This window comes from Balaenoptera ricei, chromosome 13, assembly GCF_028023285.1.
Source record: "Balaenoptera ricei isolate mBalRic1 chromosome 13, mBalRic1.hap2, whole genome shotgun sequence".
In the NCBI taxonomy this organism is placed as follows: Eukaryota; Metazoa; Chordata; class Mammalia; order Artiodactyla; family Balaenopteridae; genus Balaenoptera; species Balaenoptera ricei.
This window is the reverse complement of record NC_082651.1, coordinates 15960868-15982518: the sequence shown is the minus strand read 5'-3', so window position 1 is coordinate 15982518 and position 21651 is coordinate 15960868. Positions and strand designations below refer to the sequence as shown.

The 21651-nt window shown below is 54.1% G+C and overlaps 1 protein-coding gene across 4 annotated transcripts; it reads left to right on the top strand.

Annotated features, from left to right (window-relative positions):
• The first annotated feature begins 2285 nt into the window (after positions 1–2285).
• Positions 2286–18255, top strand: SH2D6 (SH2 domain containing 6). Of its 4 annotated transcripts, none has more exons than XM_059942697.1 (17): positions 2286–2401; positions 3807–3956; positions 8643–9968; positions 10455–10480; positions 10844–11324; positions 11426–11558; positions 12156–12277; positions 12898–12958; positions 13446–13468; positions 13878–13938; positions 14338–14416; positions 14566–14596; positions 14730–14754; positions 15170–15225; positions 15467–15550; positions 15700–15858; positions 16491–18255. In XM_059942697.1, the coding sequence occupies exons 5-17, from the start codon at positions 11223–11225 to the stop codon at positions 16605–16607; spliced, it is 1053 nt and encodes a 350-aa protein (XP_059798680.1). In that variant the 5' UTR covers positions 2286–2401; positions 3807–3956; positions 8643–9968; positions 10455–10480; positions 10844–11222; the 3' UTR covers positions 16608–18255. The 4 variants fall into 4 exon arrangements, with proteins under 4 accessions (XP_059798680.1, XP_059798683.1, XP_059798684.1 ...); XM_059942700.1 differs by having other exon boundaries at positions 3805–3956; positions 15748–15858; XM_059942701.1 differs by lacking the exon at positions 15700–15858 and having other exon boundaries at positions 3805–3956.
• The last annotated feature ends 3396 nt before the right edge of the window (positions 18256–21651 follow it).

The following is a 21651-nucleotide window of genomic DNA, read 5'->3' as shown; positions in this document are numbered from 1 at the left end:
CACTTTGCTGTACCTGAAATTAACATTGTTAATCAACTATACTCCAATATTAAATTAAAAATTAAAAAAAAAAGACTGAAAGCATTTTGGCCCCTTTCCTGTTTGCCCATTTCTGTTCCTTAAAAGAACCTAATTACAGGAGTGAGTTCACTAAGCAATTGAAACTAACTCCTGACTTATGCTCTAACCTGTTGAGTCTTTTCCTAGATAAAAAGAAGTAAGAATAAATAATTAAGCAGTTTAAAAAATGACTAGCTCTCTATCCGCAATTGCCCCTTTAGCAATCCTGCAGGCAGATCACACCTGAAGAGTCAGCCAGTCTCCACTCAGTGGAGAATGATGTAGAACCCAACCTCCTGCCTTGATGATTCACTGAGATTCTTCCCCCTCATTTTTCCCTTTAAAAACTGTTATGGCTGAGCAGAATCTTTGGAGTTGGTCTGTGGACGCGAGTCTACTTTCTCCCCAGATTGCCCACTCTTCTGGTTAAAGCACCTTTCCTTTCTACTGACACTTGCCTCTCAAATTATTGGCTTCTGAATGGGGAGCAGCCAAACCTGGGTTCAGTAACTAGACAACCAGCTTTTTGTTAAGTAGCCCCTCTGCCCCTAGAGACGAGAGATAGTTACCATAGAAACTTGGAGACAGCCCTTGCCCCATCACTGCACTCTTTATAAGAACCCATTCTCTCCTGCATTCCAGGACTTAGCACCAGACTCTTGAATCAGTAAGAGCCTGTGTGACTTGCCCAAGGATATGCCAAAGCCATTTAATGCCTATCTCTGCTTCCTGAAGATCCAGCCAGCAGGGTGCAGTTAAAGTAACAGGGCAGTGTTATGAAGTCATGACAGAAAATGTGTCTAAGGGTAAGGTGCACCAAAAGTTGGGTTCTTTCCCCCTCAGGACCTTGGGAGCGACTCAGGAATATACATATTCTATACTTGAAAGTACCTGCACCTATACTGGTTACACATCCTGAGGCAACAGCAAGATTCCCATTTTGGCAGAGACAGCCTTAGCGCATGAATGCTTTCAATAAAAGTTTGTTTAAACTGGCATTTAAAAACCATAAACAAATTCATTGTTTTAGTAACACCTTCCACCTATAGTGGAATTAGAGTTGAAGTTATCTTTAAGGTTTTGAATACTGTTTGTACATATTTTTCTAATCTTGCATTTGTATAGGACTTCACAGATTTCTGCTGAGTTTTCCTTGCACCGACAACTGGATGAAGCCCTTGTCGGTGGTCCTGCAGGCCACACCCTTTCCTCTGGCAGCCAGTCTAGGGGGTGAGGGACAGGCCACCACGCTTCTTCTCACCACCAGGGGCCGCCCTTTGCGGTGGAACAGCTGCTCAGGTCCGTAGAGCGGCAGGGACGACGGGGTGGGAGGCACTGAGGGCTTTGGTCTTGTGTACATAATTAGATGGCTCTGGCCCAAGGCCCAGCATCCACCTCCGCTCTGGTCTCAGCTTTTCCGTTGGTAAAGGTGGGGAGGGTGATCTCAGGGCTCTCCACACCTATCAAGGAAGGATGTGCGGATGAAGACACATCCGTGAGTGGCAGCGCCAGGTCTCTCCTAGGGGGAAGGTAGAAGGCAGGCCCGTTGTCCATAGTCTTTCTGCTCATCAGTCCTGGGAGAAAGGAACAAGGAAGCAACGGCAACAGGAGATGCCTGGCTCTCCGGATATGAGCTGAAGAAGAAAGAAGCCTAAGCAGGGCCATACAACATCTGGCCAAGGCGGGGGCTGGGGGGGGGTGGTGGTGTGTGGAGTGCAGGGAGAGTGGGGGGGAAGAATAGATGCCCACCCCCCCTCCACTCATTAAGGTAAATAGAGGAAAGGATCCAGTAGAGTGAGGGCAGGGTCAAAGGTACCCAGAGAAGAGTCCTTGGTAACCATTTGCATTTAGAGAAGCAGATAAACAGGGAAAGGGCCTCAGGACACTGTGCTCAGCCTAGGCACGGTGGTCAGCGTCCGGTGGCAGGAAAGGAGCAAGCCATGGGCCTTTCAGAGGAGAGAGACCGAGGCTGTTTGGCGGGAGGCGGGGTCTTTGAGCAGGCGGTGAAGAATGAGTAAGGTTTGAATGTGCAGCTACAGCAAATAGTTTTTGAGAGCCTGTTCTGTGCCAAGCTGTGGGCCGGGCACTTGGGATTTGGCAGTGAACTGGACAGACACAGTTGCTACCCATTTAGAGCTCTCACAGCTGAGTGGGAGTCCACAGTCTAGCCCTGAAATGTACCCATAGATTTAATTACGGTGGGAGCCCAGAAAGTGTGTCGGGGACAGCCTGCCGTGGTCTGGGACCCCTGCTGAGGGTGACTTCAGCTGTGGCCTGAAGGAAGAGGGAGGCAAGGGGCGGGAGTGTTCCTGCAGAAGAAAGGCAAGGGCACAGCCCCCAGGTAAGGAGACTGTTAGGGACTAGAAAGAGATGAACAAAGCCAGGTACTATTATAAGTGTTTGCAGCCACCCTGCCCCCATCTTACCCAGGCTTCCTGCTACTGGGGCACCTGTTGGGTTCTCCCAAGGGCAGAATCTCAGCAGTGGGCTAATGCATCAAGTTGAAAGACACCTAAAGGAGCTCTGGTGATCTGCAAGATAAGGAGTTGAGGTGGAGGGAGAGGGCTGGGGTCTGGGGGAGACAAGGTGCTTGCACCATCTGTGAAGATTGCCAGTTGCAGAGTCGATGGGAGTGGACTTTGGGGGGTGTTGGTTAAAATTCTTAAAGTATAACATACATATAAGAGAATCCTTTTTTCTTTCTTTTCTTCTCTCTCTTTTTTTTTTTTTTTTTAACTGTGTTTTGCTATACTTTTCTTTTTTTTTTTTTGGCTGCACCACATGGCTTGTAGGATTTTAGTTCCCCGACCAGGGCTTGAACCCAGGCCCTCAGCAGTGAGAGTGCAGAGTCCTAACCACTGGACCACCAGGGAATTTCCACGTTTTGCTATACTGAAGAGTGCCTTCTCTCTGTCATATTCTGTAAGGACAATAAATATCTAAATTCCTTCCACCTGAAATTTCCTTAAGTCAACAGAGTGCAGAATGGGCCACCTGGGCCTAGTCATGGTGGAACCACAGAGAGAAGGTGAGTGTGAGTGAGTCCGTGGGGAGAAAATGGAAGGGCTGGGAGCTGGAGAGGTAGGTAAGGCTGATCTTACCAGGCAACAAGAAGCCTTCGTCTCCATTCAAGGAGCCATGGTGGGGAGGGCCATGCAAGGATTCCAGGCAGAGCTGCATCATGACCAAATCTGTTGTGAGCAAAAGTTCCCGAACAGGGAAGGGCAGGGTGTGTGGGACAGAGACGGAGCACCCCAGCAGGGGCAGAGGGGACCAGGGCGGTGCCGGCTTGTGCACTTTACCCTAGAGGCCAGGGAAAACCAGCCTCAGCCTTCAGCCCCGACCCTAACCCTTAGCGAACCTGTAGAAATCTAGTGCACTGCCCCCCAGATAAACACAAACCACACAACAAGTTTTGGTTTTTTTAAATTTTTATTTATTTATTCATTTTTTGGCTGCATTGGGTCTTCATTGCTGCACACGGGCTTTCTCTAGTTGCAGCAAGCGGGGGCTACTCTTCGTTGCGGTGCGCAGGCTTCTCATTGCGGTGGCTTCTCTTGTCATGGAGCACGGGCTCTAGGCACCCGGGCTTCAGTAGTTGTGGCGCACGGGCTTAGTTGCTCCGTGGCGTGTGGGATCCTCCTGGACCAGGGAATGAACCTGTGTCCCCTGCATTGGCAGGCAGATTCTTATCCACTGTGCCACCAGGGAAGCCCACACAACAAGTTTTGTATCTATTTTCAGAGAGATGGAAGGAGAGTCTGTCACAAACCTCTGAAGCTGCGGCAATCCATGCTGGTGCACCAGGAGGGGACAGAGGCCAGAGGCCCCTCTTAGGCTGGTCTGTGTGTCGTCCATCCTTCAGCCCTCCGTCGAGTGTCACAGCTGCCACCAGAGTAAGCTGAGTCAGCAGGCCTGGGAGGGCAGCAGCGGGGGGGAGGAGAAGGGACCTCTGCCAGCTTGTGCTAAAGCAGCCCCAACATTGCCCTCTGCTCCCCAGCCCTGGAGGACCCCTTCTCTCCCTCCTCTCAACCACCTTCCTTCAAAATGGTCCCCGACATTAACTTTAACCCAATCACAGACAGTTCAGTTGGCCTCAGGCCCCTCCCTAGGAGCTTCTTGGGCCTCTAACTTGACTACTTGCTCAGGTCAAAATTGCCTGAGGACTCATTCATTCTCCCTCACCCCTCGCAGGACCTGCTGTCCCCTCACCATCCTCTGAGGCCCTAACTCATGGTCAGAAAGTTCTCCTTCCCTCTTTGTACCCCACCCCTGCCACTTGCCCCGATGGATTCCCATTCTCCCCGGAGAAGAATCCTTGTCTTAAGAGCATGCTTCTTTTTTTTTTTCCCCCACTTTTCCCCCTACTTCCCTGGCTTAGGGGACCTGGCTGTCCCGTGGTGGCCCCAGCCCCGCACCCCGGAACTCCCCTTGGCCCTGACCCCCACTCCCAGGGCCCTACCTTCTCCTAGGCTGTCCTTCTCTTGGTGCTTCCTCATGGTTGAATTCCAGGTCATCCTTCCTTCTTTCTCTTCTTTTCTTCTTTTTGTTTTTAAAATTTATTTATTTTATTTATTTATTTTTGGCTGTGTTTGGTCTTCGTTGCTGTGCACGGGCTTTCTCTAGTTGTGGCGAGCGGGGGCTACTCTTGGCTGCTGTGCGCGGGCACTGCTCTTCATTGTGGTGCACTGGCTTCTCATTGCGGTGGCTTCTCTTGTTGTGGAGCACAGGCTCTAGGCACGTGGGCTTTAGTAGTTGTGGCACACGGGCTCAGTAGTTGTGGCCCGCGGGCTCTAGAGCACAAGCTCAGTGGTTGTGGCACGTGGGCTTAGCTGCTCCATGGCATGTGGGATCTTCCCAGACCAGGGCTTGAACCCGTGTCTGCTGCATTGGCAGGTGGATTCTTAAGCACTGCGCCACCAGGGAAGTCCTCCTTCTTTTTTTTTTTTTTTTAATTTGTTTTATTTTTATTTTTATTTTTTTATCTCCTTTTTATCTTTTAATCTGTACTGACTGATTTTTTTTAAATTATAAAATTAATTAATGCTTGTCATATAAAAGGTCCAAGAGTATAGAAATGTAAAGCTATGATACTCATTTCTACCTCGTCCCACCTTCCCATGAGACACCTGTACCTGGCCTCACAGTTTGGGCTTCTTGGTATCCATGTGGTGATCCCACTGATGCTGTGTCTCTAAATTAGATTTCTTCACTGAAAGTAAGAGAAACCAGCCTTAGCTAGTTTAGGCTGGAAAATAATTTATTAAAAATATTCTGTAGCTCGCCACATCTCCAGGAGGACCAGAGAACCAGCCAGGAACAATGTCCCAAAGGCCACAGCCAAGCTGGCCTGTTGGAGGCACCTCTGGGCCAACACTACTGACCCTGGCCCTGGGTGGTACCACTGGGACCTCATCCTCCCTGGCCTCTGGAAACAGGATATAGCTGTCACCTCCTCCCTAGGGTGGATGCCTCTTTTTTTTTTTTTTTTTTTTTAATAAGAAACGGAGTCTCTTCATCTTTTTTTAAAAAATAAATTTATTTATTTTATTTTATTTATTTTATTTTTGGCTGCTTTGGGTCTTCGTTGCTGCGCACGGGCTCTCTCTAGTTGTGGCGAGCGGGGGCCACTCTTTGTTGCGGTGCGCGGGCTTCTCATTGCGGTGGCTTCTCTTGTTGCGGAGCATGGGCTCTAAGCGCGTGGGTTTCAGTAGTTGTGGCATGCAGGCTCAGTAGTTGTGGCACACGGGCTTATTTGCTCGGCGGCATGTGGGATCTTCCCGGACCAGGGATCGAACCGTGTCCCCTGCATTGGCAGGCGGATTCTTAACCACTGCGCCACCAGGGAAGTCCCGGATGGATGCCTCTTGGTGCCTGCTTTGGATACAAAGCCCAGCATGGGGGCATCTGACTGGCAGAATGCCTGCACCCCAGCTGTAAGGGAGGCTGGGAAGGCCTCATCTGGCTTCTGTGAATGGAGGTAAGGATTCATACGGTGGAAGTGGCCCCAAACACAGGAAGTGCTCCACAGCCAGTGGGAATGGCAGACCTTCAGCCTCTAGGGGTCCAGCCACCACACCTCAGCATCCCCTGCTCCACAGCCTGCACTCTCTCACCTCTGAGACCTCTGGCCACAGCCTGCTTACCTGTCCTCCATCAGATCCTCAGAATCCACCCCCTCCTGCTCACAATGCTTCCCACGTCGCTCACACCGGGGACCCCAGCCAGCCTTGGCCACCTTCCCTGTCTGCTGGCAGCAACTCCATGGACCGTGGCACCACCTACTCAGGAAGAGCTGATATTTACCACTCATGTGCTGTGTGTTTCACGTGTTTCATCTCATTCAACAGAAGCGCCTCCACCACAAGGAGTGCCTTGTTCCCACCCCCACTTACACAGGGGGAGACTGCAGCACAGAGAGATTGAATGTCTCCTGGGGCCTCTCCATCACTCGGAGGGTCTCCTGGAGTATAGGGTCTGTGTCATGTTTCTTCTCTGCTGGCCACCCCCATGTTCCCCATGAGCTAAAGGCTGAGTGTGATTCTAAAGATGTCCTAGGAGTCGCATCTTCTCAGAATGTTTCCTTTAGAGCAGCGTTTCTCAAACTTGACTGATCATAAGATTGATCTAGGATGCTTGTTTAAAGTAATATAGATTCCCACTTCCCTCCTGGAACATCCCATTCTTAAGCTCTCAGGGAAGGTCTGGGAGTCTAAGACTTTTAACAAGCCCCTCCAGTTGATTCTTGTGATCATGCACGTGGGGGAACAGTGCTCTAGAGAGCTGTTTGTTTTCTTAGGGTGGGTTTAGACTATATTGGGCCTGAAAACGATGGCCTGTTCTTACTGGAGATCAGCAGCTGAGATCTGGAAAATGTGGAGAATCACTGTGTGCTCTGGAAGGACCATAAAACGGGCACTCAGGTGCTGCCAGACAATGGGGCATTGGAACCTTTGAAATGTGAGTTTCCAGTAATTCCATTTCTAGGAATTCATCCCGAGGGAATAGCTATGGTTGTACAGAAAACAGTCCTGTGCCAAAGATGGAGAAAGAGGTTGTCCAAATCTGCCTGTGCCATCAGCAGGAAGCACGGTGCTACAGGGCTGGCTGCGGTGACACAAAGCTGCGAGGCAGCCTCCTTCCATGCCCTTCTCCCTGATCTGCCCAGGCCGGTGCCCCCACCCCGAAGGCATGGATTCCACCCTCTGCCTGGGGCTCTTTCCCTCACCCAGGCCCTGGCATTTGCCTATGCAAAGCCCTGAACAGAAGGAGGAGGTGGTTGAGGCAAGGGCAGTCTGGACTGGGAAACCCACTCAGTTTGGAGTTTGCAGCGGGGTGGTGTCTAGAGCATCTTGCTGACTTTGACAGCAGGTCCCCTTGGTGAGGGAAGTTGCCCCCTGCCTTATGGTCCAAATGTGGAACAAAGGTCAGCTGGGGAGTGGAGGTCGGGAGGAGACTCTTGTCCCTGACTCCAAGCCTGGATTCTTTCTTTGTTTTTCTTTGCACAGTTTTTCCCATGACACCAAATGGGCCCCCCTTAAGCCACCCCAATGACTTTTCATAGCTTCTTCTTTTTTTTTTTTTTAATAAATTTATTTATTTATTTTTGGCTGTGTTGGGTCTTCGTTGTTGTGCGTGGTCTTTCTCTAGTTGCGGCAAGCGGGGGCTACTCTTCATTGCGGTGCGCGGGCTTCTCATTGCGGTGGCTTCTCTTGTTGCAGAGCACGGGCTCTACGCGCGCGGGCTTCAGTAGTTGTGACACGCGGGCTCAGTAGTTGTGGCTCACGGCTCTAGAGCGCAGACTCAGTAGCTGTGGCACACGGGCTTAGTGGCTCCACGGCATATGGGATCTTCCCGGACCAGGGTTCGAACCTGTGTCCCCTGCATTGGCAGGCGGATTCTTAACCACTTTGCCACCAGGGAAGTCCCCATAGCTTCTTTTTTATTGAAATATAGTTGATTTACAATATTGTGTTAGTTTCAGGTGTACAGCAAAGTGATTTGGCCATGTATATGTGTGTGTATGTGTATATATATATAGTTTTTTGGGGATTCTTTTCCATTATAGTTTATTACAAGATACTGAATATAGTTCCTTGTGCTATACAGTAAATCCTTGTTGTTTCTCTTATATATGGTAGTGTGTATATGTTAATCCCATACTCCCAATTTATCCCTCTCCGCTCTTTCCCTTTTGGTAATCATAAGTTTGTTTTCTATGTCTGTGACTCTGTTTCTGTTTTGTAAATAAGTTCATTTGTACTATTTTTAATTTTTATTTATTTATTTAAAGACTTTTTTCTGTTTCAGTTTTTGACCATGCCACGATTGAACCCAGGCCACAGCAGTGAAAGCCTGGAATCCTAACCACTAGGCCACCAGGGAACTCCCAATTTGTACTATTTTTTAGATTCCACATATAAGTGACATTATATGATATTTGTCTTTCTCTGTCTGACTTACTTCACTTAGTATGATAATCTCTAGGTCCATCCACGTTGCTGTAAATGGCATTATTTCTTTTTTTTTTTTTTTTTTTTATGGCTGAGTTCATAGCTTCTTAAGTGTCCTTTTGCCTGCAGGTCTCAGGAATCATGTGGCCTTTGAAGTCTGTGGCCAGCTCCAACCCTGGACTCTCTTCCCAGTTCCCCCAGCCCCATGGCCTCCAAAGATGCAAGTTCATGGCCTTCATTTTTCCTTTGTGCCAACAGCCAGGACATCACCAAAATGATAACCACAGGAAAGTTACAGTGTCCTAGAAGGATCTTATATTCATGATCCTCGTCTGCGTTCCCTCATTCCCTGGTCTAAACAGAGTCAGACACCAGGCCCTGCCCTTTCTTTTTGCCTCAACACTTCTCAGAAGTCAGAGGTCCAAAATTCACCCGGGTAACAGAGCACCGGGAAGTTATGGGTTCCCTAAGGAAACCAGTGATCACTGATGTTTCTAATTCCATCACAGGAAAGGAGGGTCAGGACCCAATCCTAGATGAGGTACAGGAAGCTCAGTGGTTAGTGCACAGCCTGTGGGTTGTGCAAACCTTGGATTGAATTCCACCTCCAACACTTACTAATTGTATGACTTTGGGAAAGTCACTCCATTTCTCAGAGTCTCAGTGCTCTGGACTGAATTGTGTCTCCCTCTAAATTCATATGTTGAAGCCCTAGCCCCCAGTGTGACTATATTTGGAGATGGGGCCTTTAGGAAGGTAATTAAGGTTAAATGAAGTCATAAGGGTGGGGCCCTGATTCAATAGGACTGGTGTCCTTATTAGAAGAGATCAGAAATCTCTCTCTCTCCAGAATTCTCTCTCTCCCTGCATGCACAGAAGAAAGGCCATATGAGGACACAGCAAGATGCTGACCATCTGCAAGCCAGCAAGAGAGCTCTCGCCAGAAACCAGCCCTGACAGCACCTTGATTTTGGACTTCTAGCCTCCAGAGCAGTGAGAGAATAAATTTCTGTTGTTTAAGCCACGCAGCCTGTGGTGCTCTGTGATGGCAGCCCGAGCTGACTAATACACTCATTCTCCTCATCTGCAAAGCAGGGATAAAATTAGGACCTGCATCATGAAGCTATTGTGAGAATCCAGTGAGGAAATTCATGTGTAATGCCTGCCTGTTTAACTTTCCTACAGCACCTTCGGCACCTGGAACAGTGCCTGGGGTATAGTGGATATTCAGTAGCTACCTACTGAATGAATAACTACATCCACCAAGAAAGGAAGCTGTCAAACTAAATATAAGTGTGTATTTCTGAGCTTTTCACTAACCTCCATCTCCTTGATCATTGATCATCACTCACCAGCAAATGACAGCAGGCACAAAGGATCTAAGAGAAGTGTCTGCAGGGATGGTCTCCTGGTTTTAATTGGATCTGCCATTAATACCCTGTCTTCTGTGAACTGGTAAAGGGTCTTGGTCTGGCTGATTCTGAGTAGAGTCTGAGTCTCTGGGAGGAGGCGACATTGACCAGGAAGCTTTTGGGCCCTTGGTCCAGCCTTGCGGGCCTGGGCATTGGAGGAGGGAGCTCTTCCTCCCGTGGGGCAGGGGGCAGGAGATGCAGCTGTGGGATGCAGTCGTGGGGGAGCTAGGGCTGGGCCCTGGGAGTGGCATGGACGAAGTTGGTCTGGGGCTGGAGGCCACAGCAGGCCCACCTTCCTGGTGCTTGCACGATGCAAATGATGGGAACAATAGGGCCCCTGTCCCCAGGCCATTTGTGGCAGAACCTGGACCCTGGGGAGGCATAGCTCCTTTACCTTGGCCATGGTGAGACTTGGTTCTGGGGCAGCCCCAGGCGCACAGACTTGTCCACCCCTGGGGCCCAGGACTCCGGGCAGGGAGAGACATCCCACCTGCACTGACCACCCCCTTATTCTCCTCCCTGACTCTAGGACAAGCTCAGCAGGAGCAAGGCCAGGTGAGTCCGTGGGCTCCTCTCTTTCCTCTGCCCTCCTCTCTTGTTTCCACCTTGCTGTCCCTTTCCTGGGCACAGGCATCCTTAGAGCGGTGCTGGTTCTGCCTGGGCCTTCCATGCCCAGTGAGACCATTCATGCACCTCCACCCCCTGGGAACGCTAGGGCTCCCCCACTGCCAGCTTCCCACAGGCACTAGCTCTGCCCCCAGACTCTTCCTCCTGCTGCCCTGGTCCCAGGCTGCCATCACACAACTCCAGGGGACGCCATTCATACCGTCATGGATATGAATGTCCCAGGGTTGTGCATGGTCTGGCTGACACAAATGCAGGGCCCCTTGGGCAGAGCTGACTGGAGTCTGATTGCAGGTTGGGGCCACCCCTTCCACCCCCAAGATGTGCAGGTAAGTGACCAACCCCCAGATGCGTAGGAGCCCCTGCAAGTCGAGTCTCCCCTGAGGCCTCTGGACACCTCCTGCCCATTATAGTCCGGTGCTGCTAAGTCACTGGGGCCTAGCTCTTCCACCTGTCTTGGTCAGAATTAGGGATGCATGGGGTAGGGGATTGGCATAGGTGGAACAGGCTGTGAGACCCCCTTATCTCCAAAACGCCTCACTGGTCTTGCTGCAGTGTTGGAAAGGCCCATCATGAATGGTTCCTTTGAGGCCACTGTAAGAGTGCAGATGGGTTATGATATTTTGGAGAGAGAGTAAGTCATTGTGCTAGAGAGGGACTGGGCCACGAGGAGATGAGGACAGTCTCACCAGTCTCCCATCCAGACTCCCCAGCTTGGAGAAAAGATGACCCCTGCCCATCTCCTCTGTCTGCCCCAGGGACCTGGAGACGCAGGGTAAGTTCAGCTGCGGAGCCGGAGCCGGAGCCGGGGTCGGGGGTGGGGGGAGGCAGCGGCCACCACTGCTCCTGCATCTCTTCCATCCTCCCTGTGCTCAGCATCCCCTCCCAGAAGCCCAGGAGGAGGAGGAAGAAGAGGAGGATAAATATGAGCTGCCCCCCTGTGAGGCTCTGCTCCGCCACCTAGCCCCCGCCCACCTTCCTGGCACTGAGGAGGACTCTTTGTACTTGGGTGAGGGCTGGGAAGTTGAGGCAGGGAGGTTGGGTGGTCAGGCAGGACAGGAGGGTCCCCACAAGGGAAGAGGGCCCAGGCCTTGCCCCGTCTCCCTCTGTCTGGCCTGGGGCAGCGAGGGGAGGGCTCAGCTGGCAGTCACTGAGGCCTCTTGGCTGGGCAGAGAGAGAGGGATGGAGGGAGGGAGGGAGGGAGGGAGGAGGGGAGAAGGGAAGGAGGATGAGTGGGAAGGGGAGAGGAGCCTGGAGGGGCAGTGTAACCAAGGCAACAGTGGGAAAGCAGGAGGCCTGACAGGGTCCCTGGGGCCTGGCGCTCCCCCTCTGAGATCCTAGCACATCTCGGAGCAAGGGTAGGGATGCCAGGAGAGCCCTGGCTGCTGCTGGCATCCCACCCCGACAGCTCCCAGGCTCGGCCAGGTGGGGGCAGGGAAGCTGGCCGCCTCCAGTTGCCATGGAGACGGGGCTGTCGGGAAGCCAGAGAGCACAGAGGAGAGTGAGGGAGGGAGGAGGGAACAGAGGCTGGGTGGGGGGCAGGAGGAAATTTGGAACCTACGTGGGAGGAGCCCACCGGGTCACAATGCTCAGGGGTCTTTGCCAGATCACTCTGGCCCCCTGGGCCCTCCCATGTCACCACCACCACCGCCACCACCGCCACCGCAGCCCCAGCCCGAGGTGATGAACAGCCTCCCCACCTGCCCCACCCCAGGCTACCATTTCCCAGTGAGTAAATCTAAGAGGCATCTCATTTGCAAGATCCCCCCACGTCTGCATGCAAGAGGCCCCTGAAAAATTAGCTGCGTCAGAAGCCAGAGCCCCGTTAACAGTCGCTCCTCCCACCTGCCTGGCCTGGTCCATGCACCCTCCCCATCAGCATCACCCAAGACTCACCCTTCTCGCCTGAGCCAGGAGAGGAGAGCGGGGGTGGGGGGGTGAGGGGGGGTTGAAGCTCCGCTGCCCCTCCCGGGCCCTAAAGCCTGTGGAGCCCTCCCTGCCTACAGAGGGAAGAAATCCCTCACTCAGCTGCGGGTCGCTGCCAGCTCTCAGCCCTGCCAGGATCCCGTTTGTGAGCTTTGAGAGCTACCACTTTCATCATATATTTTATTGGAATAAAAAGAAAAACTGGGAGAGATTCACAACAAAGAAAGAGCCACAGAATAGAGGCAAAGAGGAGACTCGCCTCCTTTGCACATTAACGCTTGTCTTGTAGTGTTTTTCAAGCTGCACAGATATACATAGTCCCTTTGCCTCCCACCCCGGCCAGCCTTGACCTCCCAATGCCGCAGCTCCCCTCCATAGCCCCCCACCCGATTTCCCCTCACGCCACCGCATTGTGCCCACAGCCCAAGGCAGCGTGGAGCCCGCCGGAGGCCACAAAGCAGAGCTGGCCCTTTGGGAGGCGAGGTAATGGGGATGTCCTATCTCCTTCCGAGGCCCACCTACTCCCCACCCCGAGAAGGGGAATCCTGACCTCCACGAGGTCGGGGCCAGGGGGAAGTTGAGCTGGCCTTACATTGATCTCATGCTTTGCCCGGTCGCTGCATCCGCCACAGCTGTTCCTCATTTTTACCTGCCAATCCCCGCTGAGGCAGGCAGTTCGGGAGGAGACTGAGGCCCTGAGACACTTAATGCTTTGCCTGAGGTCACAGAGTCCCTGACTCCGGGGCCCTTCTGCACCTGCTGAGGTCTCTGGGACAGGCGGGGGGCATCCCGGGGATGTGAAGTAAGGAGATCGGGGGTGAGGATGGCTTTCTCCTGGGACTTCAAAGCTGGCTCTGAGGATCCCCTCAGAGAAGTTCCAAGGATACACCACTCTTCCAGACTAAGTTTCACTGAATTTCTTTCTCCCTGCTGCTGCTGCCTGCTGGTGGGTCTCTCCTTTTCCTCCCAGAGCTGGGTGCACCAGACCGGGCGGTGAGTGGCCCCTCACTCGAGGATTCTGGCTAGGAAGTTGTTGTTGTTGGTGGTGGTGATGGGTGAGCTGGGAGGGCCAGGAAATATCCCTAAATCCAGGGAAAAGGCCCGTAGCCGAGGCTCTCCGCCTCTGCCACAGGCCCTGGCAGGGCATCAGCCAGTGTCCTTCTGGGGAGGGCCTCGCCCAGAGCTCCCCTTGGGTGCTCACGCTGTCTGAGCACAGGACGGGGGAGGTGCTCATGGGCGCCCCCTTCCGGGCAAAGGAGCACTTTCAATCATTCCAGGTCCACTTTGTGGGCGGCGGGGGGGGCGGGGGGGGAGGTGCCAGTAGCTCCCCCAAGTGATGGCTTCGTCCTCCCTCCCGCTCACTGGTCAAACCCTGGGTCCCATACGCCCCTGCCTACCTTAGGTGCCGGGCCCAGCAAAGAAGCCCGAGGAGGACATATACCTAGATTGTGAGCCCGGTCCAGGTGAACCCCTCCCTCCCTCCGTCCACCCCGCCCCGCCCCGCCCTGCCCTGAGGCCCTCTGCTGCCCACCGGCAGCACGATGCAGTCTCCTGGCTCCATCTCCTGCCCTCGTCCTCTCTCAGCACCCCTACCATCACACATCTGCCTTCAGACACCCACATGGACGCCTCTGGTCTGGGCTGCCCCACACGGTGCCTGCCAAGGAGGGGACCCCCTTAGAGCAAGGGCTTGGGGGGAGCTTCCCAGCTGTTGCAGCCAGGACAGCGCTCTGCCTGGTTGGAAGGACTCCCCAAAAGTCAGGCTGCAGAGAAGCAGAGACCCCGCCGCTGTCCCCTGCCCCGCCCCGGTCACCCGGATTTCCCCGCTTGGGGCTCAGCTCGGCCTGCCCTCTCTGTTTTAGCCCCGGCCTTGCCTCAGACTCCGAGCTCCCCAGTCCTGAGGCCCCCAGTCCCTCTACCAAGGACATCAGTGGGGCCCAGGTGAGCGCCGCAGGTGCGTGCTGGGGGCCTGAAGGGCCTACCCAGGCTTCCCAGCCCAGACCCTGGGATCTCCGGGATTAGGTCACTGGACTTTTTCCTTTGAAGGAGGTAAAGCCCCTGAGCTCTGTTTCCCAATTCGCTCCCCACAGGCCCACCACGGCCCCCCAGGAAGCTCGGAATGTAAGAGGCTGGGGGTTCGGGGTGGTGGTGGGCTGAGCTGGGAGGGAGAGAGGGAGGCTCAGGGTAGGACTTCCGGCCCAAAGGAGCAGGCCTGCAGGGCCAAGCTCTTCTGACCCAACATCCTGTGTGCCAGGGAGCGTCGAATGCCACCTCTAAAGGTGAGTACCGCCATTGTCAGCATGAACCCAAGCCCTCCGGCAGGGCCTCCCCTGCGGGCCTCAGACTGCCTCCCAGACCCCTGCACCCCGCTTCGCTGAGGGGGTCCCTGCAGCTCTGACTCCAGCGGAGAGCAGGTCTCAGAGGACGCCCTGGGCATTCTCCAGGGTCTGCACCAAATCAGGAAGCTCCCAACCTGTACCTTAAAATCACTCCTCACTTGGAGGTCACGCGTGGCCTAGCCGGTGGGTCCTACCAGAGCCCTGGGGCGGGGGAGTGAAGCACTGGGTGTCCCGCTTTGGGCTTCAGGCCTTTGCACACCCTCTGTGACCTCCCTAACCTTCGCAGCTGGGCCCCGAAGCCTCCTTGGCCTAATCCCCTCTCAGCCCCAGGGTTATAATCTGCTTCTTCCGGCAGGAAGGAGAGCCTCTCTTTGCTCTGTAGCTGCCACCCAGAATGCCCCAGCTGCCGAGGTGAGGAGGGGCTGGGAGAGGGCTGGTGGGGGAGGCCCACGGGAGCAGAGCCCGAGTCCCCACCCAGGAGCCCTCTCGGGTGGGTGTCCACCACTGAACACGTGTGTGCAGCTCCAGGCGCGGACGCGTCTTTGTTCTGCTCGAGTGGCCACGAGCACGAATAACTGCAACCTGGGGGCTCTCTGCTTCCCACCCCCGATCCGGTGCCCTGGCACATCGCTGAGCCGCTGTGTATGTACAGGAAGGTGATCTGCTGGGCCAGCCTTGGTACTCAGGGAACTGTGACCGCCACGCTGTTGAGAGTGCCCTGCTCCGATGCCAAAAGGTGGGGCACCTCAGGCCCCCTGCGCCTTCTCGGGAAACCGTTTCTGCCCAGGGGCTGAGGCTGGCTGAGCGGGCAGGAGCAGCCGGGCGGGGGTCGGAGTCAGGGCTGTAGCTGGAAGGTGAGGTTGACGAATGGGCTCTGCTACCCAGGACGGGGCCTACACCGTGCGCCCCAGCTCAGGCCCTCGTGGTTCTCAGCCCTTCACCCTGGCAGTACTTCTCCACGGCCGGGTCTTCAACATTCCCATCCGCGGGCTGGATGGCGGGCGCCACTACGCCCTGGGCCGGGAAGGCAGGAACCACGAGGAGGTGGGTACTGGAAGAGGTAGGGGTCTAAAGGGCAAGGCACAGCAGAGCAGCCCCTGGGCCCAGCCGGGAACACTGCCCTGGGGAAGACCCCCCATTTTTGTCTTTTTCTGGAGTGGGTGGAAATCTCAGTGGCCAGCGCCCAGAACTCCTTCCCAGAAGCCTGCACTTTGAGAAGAGGCCCCCTCTGCTCTGGGGGAGACACCCCCTCGTGAAGGGCCCGGTCTGCATGGGGCCCAGGTGGGGGCATTTGTATGAACCCAGCTGGGAGGAGGGCAGGGCCCAGGTAGTCCAGGTTCGTGTCTGTACCAAGGACTCAACTTTGCACCCAGCACTTGCTAGGCTGCAAACTAGAGACAGTCACCACTCAGCTCCCCACACTGGAGGACCCGGGCAGAGGCCTCAAAGTTATTTCATCTGGCCTGGGAAATAGAAGTCTGGCCAACAACATGCGCATGGGTGCCATCACAGGAAAGGCCTGGAATTGGGCCGCAAAATGCAGTGGGGCTTCATGGGGCAAACAGGAAGGAAAATATTTAGAAAAATGTCAATAAGCTCCCTCGCCAGAGCCCCCCAGCTCCCTCAGGAAGTTTCTTCCTGCATGAGGCTCACTGATGCCCTGCTTCCCCGTCCAGCTCTTCTCCTCCGTGGCCGCCATGGTCCAGCACTACCTGCAGCACCCCCTACCGCTCGTGGACGGACACAGCGGCAGCCGGCAGCTCACCTGCCTGCTCTTCCCCACCAAGCCCTGACGCCACAGCGCACGTGCACCCCGGCCTCCGGTTCCATAGTTTGCTCCTTGGGCTGTCTCCCTCTCCTCTCCCAGGTCGCAGGGTTCCAGAATCAAACCTCAGTCATGTTCCCAAGCCACAAGTTTCCATAATCAAACCTCAGTCATGTTCCCAGGCCACAGGGTTCCAGAATCAAACCTCAGTCATGTTGCCAGGCCAGAGGGTTCCACCATCAAACCTCAGTCATGTTCCCAGGCCAAAGGTTTCGAGAATCAAACCTGAGTTATTTTCCCAGGCCACAGGGTTCCAGAATCAAGCCTCAGTCATTTTCCCAGGCCAGAGGGCTCCAGAATCAAACCTCAGTCATATTCTCAGGCGACAGGGTTCCAAAATCAAGCCTCAGTCATGTTGCCTGGCCACAGGGTTCCACAATCAAACCTCAGTCATGTTCCTAGGACACAGGGTTCCAGAATCAAACCTCAGTCATGTTCCCAGGGCACAGGGTTCCAGAATCAAGCCTCAGTCATTTTCCGAGCGCAGAGGTTTCCACAATCAAATCTCAGCCGTGCTCCCAGGCCACAGGGTTTGAGAATCAAACCTCAGTCATGTTCCCAGGCCACAGGGTTCCACAATCAAATTGATGTCATATTCCCAGGCCACAGGGTTCAGGAACCAAACCGATGTCATGTTCCCAGGCCACAAGATTCCAGAATTAAACCTCAGACATGTTCCCAGGTAACAGGGTTCCAGGATCAAACCTCCGTTATGTTCCCAGGATACAGCGTTCCACAATCAAACCTCAGTCATGATCCCAGGCCACAGTGTTCCACAATCAAATTGATGTCATGTTCCCAGGCCACAGGGTTCCACAATCAAACCTCAGTAATGTTTCCATGCCAGAGGGTTCCACAATCAAACCGATGTCATGTTCCCAGGCCACAGGGTTCGAGAATCAAATCGATGTCATGTTCCCGGGCACAGGGTTCCACAACCAAACCGATGTCATATTCCCAGGCCACAGGATTCCAGAATCAAGCCTCAGTCATTTTCCCAGGCCAGAGGGTTCCACAGTAAAACCTCAGTCATGTTCCCAGGCAACAGGGTTCCACAATCAAGGCTCAGTCGTGTTCCCAGGCCACAGGGTTCCAGAATCAAACCTCAGTCATGATCCCAGGCCAGAGGATTTCACAATCAAACCTCAGTCATGTTCCCAGGCCAGAGGGTTCCAGAATCAAATCTCAGTCATGTTCCCAGGCCACAGGATTCCACAATCAAACCGATGTTATGTTCCCACACCACAGGGTTCCAGAATCAACCCTCCAGCCCCTGCTCCCCCATCCCATGCCCCAGTCCCTGCAGGCCTCCCTGAGAGGCATGGGGAAGGGTCGCCCAGAGACAGAAAGGGTCCCTAAGATCCCACCCCATGCTCACCCAGAGCCTGGCACTGCCACTCCCTGCTGCACCTCCAAGACTGGGAAGCAGCGGACAGGCAGGGCCTCCATTCCCGGCCCCCAGACATGGCCTCCCAAGCTGCTCTGAATGAAGGCCTCCTCCGGGAAGCTGAGCCTCAGGGGGATAGTAAGGGCACTGCTTCTACACAAAGAGAATCCTCTCACATTTTGGAGGAGGCTTAACACGGGGCAGGCATCTGGAAGGAATTTGGTCGCCCTGAACATAGTTTGCTTTCAATAAATATTTGTTGAATGAATTCTTGAATTCCGTTGAGTGAAGCAGAGATGGCCTCCATGAGGCGCCCAGGTTCGCAAGTGCCCCAGGGCACAGCCTGGGCCCGGGCGCCGGAGCAGTGGTGGCCAGGCCAGGACAGAGGAGCCAGCCCCATTTCTGCCCCTGACTGGGGCCTTGGCCCTTAGGTGGTCTGTGGCGGCCGCCCCGGGTGGCTCAGTTTTGTTTCCTTCTGTTTGTGGGAGTCGGGGTGGGGGAGGAGAGAGGCTTGGTGCTGCTCGGCCACCCCATGAAACGACAAGAATGGAGTTCGGTACTTGACCACCATGCATTTACCGCACAGCGATCCATCGGGGAGAAAGGCGCCTGATTTTGCGCCCTTGGTGTTGTCTGGAGTAGGGGAGACAGGCGGACCCCCGTTAATATCTGGGTATTGAAAGCGCCAGGCCCCTATGGAAGGCTCCACGCGGAGTTCAGAGAAGACGGGAGGCCATCGGAGCAGAGCTGCGCGACCGGCGCGGCCGGGGAGGGAGGCTCCAGGGCTAGGGTCTCGGAGATAGGCCGCTGGCCCGCGGGCGGGCGGGGCAGGCGGGAGAGCGGAGGAGGGCGGCCCTGCGCGGGCTGGGCCGAGGGGCGGGGGCGTCCCCGGGCCCTGGAGCGGCGCCCGGAACACCCCGTGCCGGAAGCGCATGTGACCGTGACTCCGCAGAAGTCGCGAAACAAAGGGCGGCTCAGCGGCTGCCGGCTCTCGGGCTGGCACGGCGGGTTCGGACTCCTGCCCCTGGCCGGGGCCCCGGCTCTGCCCCGACAGACCCTGCGCGCCCAGGCCGGGCGGGGAGGCTCCCGATCCTCCCGAGGCCCTGGGCGCCGGGGAGGGAGCAAGGGAGCCCCGGGGAGGTGGTGAGGGAGGGTGGCCCCGAGGGCAAGCGGTGAAATGCAAACACGAGGCTGGGTGGACGCTATGGGGTCCAGGCTGGGCTGAGAGCGTTGATGGTTGCTTTCACCACTGCCGGCTCTGGCAAGTTACCCTCTCCCGACCTTCATTCCTGTAACAGAGGTGAAGATAATCGTCCCTGCCAGTTATCCTATAGTTGGGAAGCTTGAGTGAAGCGGTCCATGCGGAAGGTGAGGACAGTGCAGGGCCTAATGGGCTGCACTCTGGCCCTTCTTTCCCAAATGAACATGTATGTGAATTCCAGTCAACGAACTGCCACTTTCAGTGTTCATACAGCAGGGATGTAATTTCTGGCCAGGGCACCAGGAGGAGGAGCAGGATGGGCAGCTGGCACAGTGCGGGGTGAGGGTGGGCACTGCTGTGCACCGTATGTGGGGAGGGGATTAGCAGCAGGGGGCTGTACCAGAGCAGGCGGATAGGGCCCCAAGACAGCCTCCCTCTGCTCTGTTAGCCAGCCCTGGCTCCCTCTAGGCGGTGGGTAGGAGTGGCCACTCTGCACTTTCCCCAGGCTGACTCAGGTAGGAACTCAGGGCTGGAGAAGGTGGGGGGCCACCTTGGGGGGGGGCCTCAGGGTACATATGGAATTGATTGGAACCCTGCAGTTCTCCCCGCAACCCAGTACTAAACCAAACAGTTAATGATTAGGACAATAGTGTCATAGACTCAGTGTTGGATGCACATTCCTGAGTTGTTTTACAGATACTGTAACTGCCACCAGAGGAAGAATGCTAACTGTATGATGACCATATTGTAGCCATGACATAAGCTGCTCCATCTTGAGCAGTACTGAATCGATGGCTAGTACAATTCCAAGAACTGGCCTGAAGAGAACAGGATTAACATTAGTGCTCATAATAATCTATATCTTTGTGGGCATCAAAATGATTGTAGCTTGCTCTGCCCGTATATGTAAGCAGGCAAGTAAAATTGTCAGCAAAGAGATGCTACAGACCGGGCTGACATCTTCCATTTTGAGAATACTGTGCCCTCTGTCAGCATGAACAAGTTACAGAAGATAGACCGTCGCCCGTAGTCCCATAGAAATGGAATGATATTTGACAGTGGGGAATTGAAAGTAGCTCTTTTGTACCTTTCCTGTTTGCCCATTTCTGTTCCCCTCTAACCTTAAAAGAACCTAATTATAGGAATGAGATCACTAAGCAATTGAAACGAACTTCTCATCTCTCCTGAATGCACACCATGCCTTGTCTAATTTGTTGATTCTTTTTCTAAATTAAAAGAAGTAAGAATAAAGAATTAAGCAGTTAAAAAATGACTGTCTATCCGCAGTTGCCCCCTTAGCAATCCTGCAGGCAGATCACGCAGGCAAGATCACACCTGAAGAGTCAGCCAGTCTGCACTCAATGGAGAATGATGCAGAACCCAACCTCCTGCCTCGATGATTCACTGAGATTCTTCCCCCTCGTTTTTCCCTTTACAAAATGTCATGGCTGAGCAGAATCTTTAGAGTTGGTCTCTGGACATGAATCCGCCTTCTCCCCAGATTGCCTGCTTTTCTGATTAAAGTACCTTTCCTTTCTACTGACGCTTGCCTCTCAAATTACTGGCTTTTGAGCGGCGAGCCGCAGAACCTGAGTTTGGTAATACATACAGTCAGGCTTCTGCATTCCCCACCAGATGTGCAGATTTGACTTCTCTGGAGGAGCCCCCCACCCTAGAGCCTGTTTTTACCGAGTCCTGAATTTACCTAGCCCTGAAGCCACGTGGCCTGTGGGAGGTGAAGTAGAGGCCACAGCACAGAGCTCGGGAGTTAGTGGCTCAACAGGGACTCTGCTTAGTCCCAGCTGGGGGACTGACTTTAAGGGGACTAGTCTCATTCCTTCCCTCCCTGGGGAAAAAAGAGAGGAGTAGTCCAGGCAGTGGGGACAGTCTGTGATAAGGGACCCAGAGGGCCAAAAAGTACATGGTCTGGAGAGCAACTCAGCCTCACTAGTGCCTCCTCAGACTGCAGGTCTGTGCTTACGTGTCCCCTTCTCCAGGAAGCCTTCCCGGCTGCCCCAGCCTGGGCTCAGGCACTTAACACATCTGAGAGCAATTGCTTTTTCACTCCAAAGGACCAACTGCTACAACTGCCCACTATTGTGTATCCAGGGCCTGGAATACAGTAGGTGCCAAATATTTCTTGAAAGAGTCACTGAATAGGTCAAGTCTACCCTGGATCCCTCTAAAACTCATAGTGTTCCTTGATCAGGGCTTCCTTTGTAAGAGAAAAATCTAACCCAGTGCTTTCCAATAGAACGTTCTGTGATGATAGGAACATTCTATATCTGCATTGTTCAGTACAGTAGCCATTAGCCACAAGAGCACTTGAAATGTGACTAGTGTGACCAGGGAACTGAATTTTTAACAATAATGTCATTAATTTTCAATTAATTTACATTCAAATAGCCACACATAGTCACGGCT